General features: G+C 47.0%; 2 protein-coding genes across 2 annotated transcripts; both read right to left on the bottom strand.

Moving 5' to 3' along the window:
• Positions 1 to 1,214: 1,214 nt before the first annotated feature.
• On the bottom strand, positions 1,215 to 2,720 carry LOC145625102 (uncharacterized). The gene is made up of 2 exons (XM_081678185.1): positions 2,385 to 2,720; positions 1,215 to 2,339 (listed from the first exon to the last, which is right to left on the bottom strand). The coding sequence occupies exons 1-2, from the start codon at positions 2,718 to 2,720 to the stop codon at positions 1,215 to 1,217; spliced, it is 1,461 nt and encodes a 486-aa protein (XP_081534311.1).
• Positions 2,721 to 4,173: 1,453 nt separating this feature from the next.
• On the bottom strand, positions 4,174 to 5,588 carry LOC145625101 (uncharacterized). The gene is made up of 2 exons (XM_081678184.1): positions 5,203 to 5,588; positions 4,174 to 5,092 (listed from the first exon to the last, which is right to left on the bottom strand). The coding sequence occupies exons 1-2, from the start codon at positions 5,586 to 5,588 to the stop codon at positions 4,174 to 4,176; spliced, it is 1,305 nt and encodes a 434-aa protein (XP_081534310.1).
• Positions 5,589 to 5,979: the final 391 nt, after the last annotated feature.

Below are 5,979 nucleotides of genomic sequence, written 5' to 3'. Positions count from 1 at the left end.
GGCTTCACTGATTTCCTGATTTGGTTGCTGAGGGCTCTTTTGCTCTCCTTCTCCCTGCTGTGCTTAGCAGGAGCCCTTGTGAGCTTTGCTCCTCCTGTCTTGTTTGCTTTGGATGCTTGTGCACTATGTACTCTACTTGATTTTTGTAGAGACTGGTTTGCATGTTGATTAGTTTATTCGATTGCTCGTTATTTAATCTTCCCTGCTGAGACTTATTTGTGTCGATCAACTTTTCTTTTTCTTTATGTCATTCAGCTTGTTTTGCTGTGACTTATTTCAGTCGTTCAGCTTGTTTATGATGTGACTTGTTTATGTCGTTCAACTTGTTTATGCTGCGACTTGTCATTTTGTGCCTGCTTACTTCTTTTCGTAAGGGCTTACTGTATGTCTGTCTCCTCCTTTCCTCTCCCCCTCAAAGTGGTGGGCTAAGTGGGACTAAGAGAACCTTAGTGTTGCCCACGTAGCTCATCTTCTTCGTTTCCTCTTTTCTCTCCTACTCAAGATGAACGTGCCAGAACTCCCCCTTAGGCGTCCCCGAGGTGGTGCCCTGTTTTGCTTTGAGCAGGTGAGGTGAAGTTTTAGGGAGGGATGCTTTAACTTGTCGTTTTAACGGTACTTTGCCACTTTGTGCTAGAGTGTTTTTTTTTTACCTCTAACACTTTATAATTATTCTTGTTTGATGTATGCATGTTAGCATATGATGCTGGGGCATAACATATTAAATAGATTTATGCAACATACTCCTCACGCAGAGGCTTGTATTTCATTGAATAAAAATGGCTCAAATGCCTTAATTAACATAACATGAACTGAATAAAGGTTTATCAAACTTGAAACAACTACATTTGTTTTTTCAGGCTATTTAAACAAAATATTTCTTTAACACATCGGCATTGAAACTGTTTCTTAAGACCTGACCTTCTTGATCTGCAAGGAGGAATGCTCCTGGTCCAACCTGCTCGTGAATGATGAAAGGGCCTTCCCAGTTCGCTGACAACTTTCCATGTTGATTTCCTCTTCCCACTGCTACTGTCCTTCTAAGGACTAAATCTCCGGGGTGGAGCTCTCTATGCTTGACTCTCTTATTGAAAGCTTTTGAAATTCTGCTCTTTTGGGCTGCCAGCTTGAGAGCTGCTTTTAGCCTTACTTCTGGTAGGAAATCTAGCTCTTCCAGCATGCGCTTTTCGTTCCTTGTTGCTCATAGTGATGTATCCTCAGGGAATTTGCACTTCCACTAGGACGACTGCATCAGCCCCATAGGCCAGGGTGAAAGGGCTTTTACCAGTGGACTCCTTCTCAGTGGTTCTGTTTGCCCACAGGACCTCTGGGACTAGGTCTGCCCATAGGCCTTTGTATTCCTCCAGCTTCCTTTGCAAGGCTGTCAGGATCAGCTTGTTTGTTGCTTCTGCCTGGCCATTACTCTGCGGATGGCAGACTGAGGCACTTGCATACTTGGTGCCCATGTCCTCCAGGTAGTCCTTGATGGTGTCACAGTCGAACTGACAACCATGATCAAAGACTATGCACTGTGGCACGCCGAATCTTGTGATGATGTTTTTCCATATGAATGTCCTTACTTGGACTGCCTTTATGTACTTAGTGGGTTCAACTTCTATCCACTTTGTAAAATAATCTACTGCCACGATGAGATACTTCCTGCCCGCTGACCCGGTGGTAAAAGGTCCCAATATGTCCATTCCCCACTGAGCAAACGTGATCGGGTTGAGGATTGGAGTTAGATCATTTGCTGGTTGATTTATAACTGGCGAATACTTTTGACACTTGTCGAATTTTTTTACATATGCTAGCGCATCTTGCGTGAGAGTTGGCCAGTACGCCCCCCTTCTGAGGACTTCTACTCCCAATGCCTTTTCACCAATGTGGTTAGCGCATATTCCCGAGTGGGCTTCTTCCATAATTCCTTCTTGCTCCCACTCTGGGACGCACCTCAGCAGTGGTTTTGAGAAGCCTTTCTTGTTGAGCTCCCCATTCATCACCACATACCAATTGGCGTCGTTATTCACCTTCTTAGCTTTTACTTCGTCATGGGGCAACGAGCCATGAACTTTGTACGCCAGAATTTCTGAAAACCAAGCCCTCTGCTGTTCAATGTTGTTTACCTGCTCCTTTTCGGTAATACTACTTTCCTCTAGGACTTCAACCATCACTGTCCTTGTGAGGCTCTGTAATGTGGAACTGGCTAACTTAGATAAAGCGTCAGCTTGGGAATTTCCTGCTCTGGGAACTAAGTCTATCTTAAAGTGGACTAGCTGAGCTGCCAACTCCTTTACTTTAGTTACATATTTCAGCATGGCGGCTTCTCTAATCTCGTACGCTCCCTGCAATTAGCTGGCGACGAGCTGAGAATCAGTTTGCAGATGTACTTTGCGGGCTCCCACTACGATTCTCATACGCAGGCCTGCCAGCGCTGCTTCGTACTCTGCTTCGTTGTTTGATGCTTTGAACTTGAACTTTATGGCGTACTCGAATACATTTCCCTCTGTAGATGTTATTATGACTCCTGCTCCACTTCCCGTTTGGGTTGAGGATCCATCTACTTCCACCTTCCAGACCCCAATATCATCCTCTTTTTCCTCATAGGAGGCTTCCACTATGAAGTCCGCTAAGGCTTGTGCCTTGATGGCTGCCCTAGGTTTGACCTCGAATTCGTACTCAGAAAGTTTAATTGCCCACTTTAGGAGTCTGCCTGAAGCATCCATTTTCTATAACGCTTTTTCCAGTGGGTGATTTGTGAGGACTTGTATTACATGCGCGTCAAAATATGGTTTTAGTTTTCTTGCTGTAGTGACCACTGCGAAGGCTAGCTTCTCTACCAATGGGTACCTTTGTTCTGCCTCAGTCATTACATGGCTCACCAAGTATATTGGCCTCCGCTGCTTTTGTCTTTCCACCAGCAGAACGGCTGCGACTGTCTGTATTGACGCAGAGATGTACAGTTGCAACTTTTCCCTCAGCTCTGGGCTTATCATTGTTGGGAGCTTAGTCAGATGCTCCTTAATACCCTCAAAGGCTTCTTTTTCTTTGGCTCCCTACTTAAATTCTCTATTCCCTTTTAGTAGCTGATAGAACGGTAGAGCCCTATCCGCTGACTTGCTGATGCACCTGGTCAGCGCGGCCATTCTGCCCGTCAACCGCATGATATCCTTGACGCACTTAGGCTCAGGCAGGCTTAGGACTGCTTCGACCTTTTATGGATTTGCGTCTATCCCTCTCTAGCTGATCAGAAAACCTAAGAACTTTCCTGAGCTCACTCCAAAGACACATTTCTTCGGGTTGAGTTTGATTTTATACTTGTTTGGGGTGGCAAATGTTTCTTCCAGATCCATGATATGCCCTGCCTGTGTGACGCTCTTTATAATTGAGTCCTCAACGTATACTTCAACATTTCTACCCTTCCGGTGTAGGAATACTCTATCCATTTCCTTCTGAAAGGCTGGCCCAACATTCTTCACCCCGAAGGGCATAGCTATGTAATTGTACACTCGCTCTTCGGTGATGAATGCGGTTTTCTGCCGGTCTGGTTCATGCAGGCTGATCTGATGGTACCCTGAGAAGGCGTCCATGAAGCTTAGCAAGGCGTGCCCGCTGGTTGAGTCTACAAGCTGATCGATCCGTGGCAGCGGGTAACAGTCTTTTGGGCATGCCTTATTGAGATCGGTGAAATCAACACATATTCTCCACTGGCCATTTGGTTTCTTCACCACTACCACGTTGGCTAACCACTCTAGGTAGTCACAAGGTTCAATGAATCCTGCCTCCAAGAGTTTCTCCACCTCCTCCTTGATTGCTTGATCTTTCTCCGTGGAGACGCTTTGCTTTTTCTACCTAACTGGCTTAATATCCTCCTTCACATTCAACATGTGTACCATGACCGTAGGGTCAATTCCGGGCATCTCATCTGCGGAAAATGCGAAAATATCCTTGTTCTTCCTCAGCAGCTCTACGAGGTGTACCCCTACTCCTGGATCAATGTCTTTCCCAATTTTCACCGTTCTCGAGGGGTCACCTTATGTGAGCTCGACTGTGACATGCTCCCCACTAGGAAGTGGTCTAGCCATCTCCTCTTTTGCAGGCTCGAAGTTTTCCATTGCTAACTTTCGTTTATCCTTTTCCCTGTGATATTCTTCACGCTTCCTTTTCCTTAACTTCCTCTCAGCCTGCTCTCTCTAAGCCAGGCTGCTTTCTGGTTTTTGCGGGCTGCTTTAGGGCAGTTATGTAACATTGTTGAGCTGTCTTCCGACTTCCCCTGAGCTTTGCTGACCATCCCTCATTAGTTGTGTAGGCCATGGTAAGGTGATAGGTGGATACCACTCCGCCTATTTTGTGGATGAGTGATCTTCCTATGATCACATTGTAGGGTGAAGGAGAGTTTATCACAAGGAATTCTGCTCGAACATCACGCCTTCTTGATCTCTTACCCACCCGGACTGAGAGCTCGATTATGCCTTCCGGGGTTAGCCCTGATCCATTGAACCCGGTGACTTCGTAACTCACCCTTTTCAGATCCTTCTTGTCCAACTTTAGCTCGTTGAACGCGCTGATGTATATGATGTTGGCTGAGCTGCCTCCATTTATCAATATCCTATCCACTTCCCAGTTTGCAATTCTCATTGTCACTACCAATGGATCATCATGAGGGTAAATTATGTCTTTCTGGTCATACTCGTCAAACAAGGCTCGAGGCTGCGGGGGAAGAGGTGGCCATCTACGCTTCTCAATGTCGTTTATCTGATGTATCATCGCCCGCAGGTCATCCCGTGCTCTGTTAACTCTTCCTCCATGCACCGGACCCCCACTGATAACATATACCCTGCCTTCTAGCTTGCCATCTCTGTCTCCGTCTCCAGCGGGACCCCTATGACCTCCTCTGCGGTCAGCCTGACCTGTTCTATCCTCGTCCCTCCTTCTAGGAGGGTCATCGCGCTGCTTAAACTGATTCAGGTACCCTCTCTTGACTAAATCTACTATGTTATCCTTCAAGTGTGTGCATTCTTCAGTGGTGTGGCCATGGCCTCTGTGGAAGTCACACCACTTGCTGGTATCACGGTTCCTAATAACCATCCTAGGGGGTCTGTGCCACTTATCTCGGCTTTATTCAAGCTGAATATATGAGACCTTGAGTGGGTTAGTGGGGTATATTGGTCGAACCTCCCAGGCCTTGGCCCTCTCTTTGGGTCTGACCTTCTCACCTCCACTTCTCTGTCCGCTTCTCTGCGACTTTGCTCGGCCCTTCTCGGCTGGTCATCCCTGGGCGTGTTCTCTGCCCGGGTGACCTCTGCCCGCTTAACTGGGTCACCTGGTGCCTTCCTACTCGGCATTTCTCTGTCAGTCTCGTCTGCTTTGATGAACTCGTGCACTTTACCTAGCGCTTCAGCAAGCGTTTTGAGGCTCTTACGCCCCATATACGCTCTAAATGGTGAGCCTGGTAGTAAGCCACTCTGCATTGCTAGTAGTGCTACCTCTTGACTCATATTTAGGATGGTTGTTGCCTCTTTGTTGAATCTGGTGATAAACTCCCTCAGGGGCTCTGCTTTCCCTTGAACTAATGACATCAGCTCGGTTGTCATTTTAGTTTAGTCTACCAGGTTTGTGAAATGCTCCATGAACATTCTCTTCAGCTGGTTATACGATTATACGGAACATTTGGGAATAGCTCCATACCACTCCTCTGCCAACCCCTCCAGGGTCGACGGGAACGCCTTACACCAGACTGAGTCCGTCATAGTATAAAGTACCATGTGGTTCTCAAAAACTGATATGTGGCTTTTGGGTGTCTTGGTTTCGTTGTATCTGCAGCGCGACATCTTTACCTTCTCCATTGGTTCTTCTAAAATCTCCCGGCAAAATGGGGAATCATCAGGAACAACCTGGATTCGCGCTCGTTTGTCTCTCTCTGGGCTGGGTCCCCGCTCTGAGGTTGGCGACCTGCTGCGGGGGACCCGCTTCTCCGGGCTGACC

The sequence above is a fragment of the Chenopodium album genome, chromosome 3, assembly GCF_948465745.1.
Source record: "Chenopodium album chromosome 3, dcCheAlbu1.1, whole genome shotgun sequence".
NCBI lineage: Eukaryota > Viridiplantae > Streptophyta > Magnoliopsida > Caryophyllales > Amaranthaceae > Chenopodium > Chenopodium album.
This window is presented reverse-complemented; position numbering and strand designations above follow the sequence as displayed.

Excerpts from the sequence above, each read along its gene's own strand:
- LOC145625102 (XM_081678185.1), bottom strand. The coding sequence starts at position 2,720 with ATGGATGCTTCAGGCAGACTCCTAAAGTGGGCAATTAAACTTTCTGAG. Across the intron at positions 2,340-2,384 it reads TCGTAGTGGGAGCCCGCAAA|GGAGCGTACGAGATTAGAGA; the intron begins GTACATCTGCAA and ends AGCTAATTGCAG.
- LOC145625101 (XM_081678184.1), bottom strand. The coding sequence starts at position 5,588 with ATGACAACCGAGCTGATGTCATTAGTTCAAGGGAAAGCAGAGCCCCTG. Across the intron at positions 5,093-5,202 it reads AGAGAAGTGGAGGTGAGAAG|ACCCCCTAGGATGGTTATTA; the intron begins GTCAGACCCAAA and ends TAAGTGGCACAG.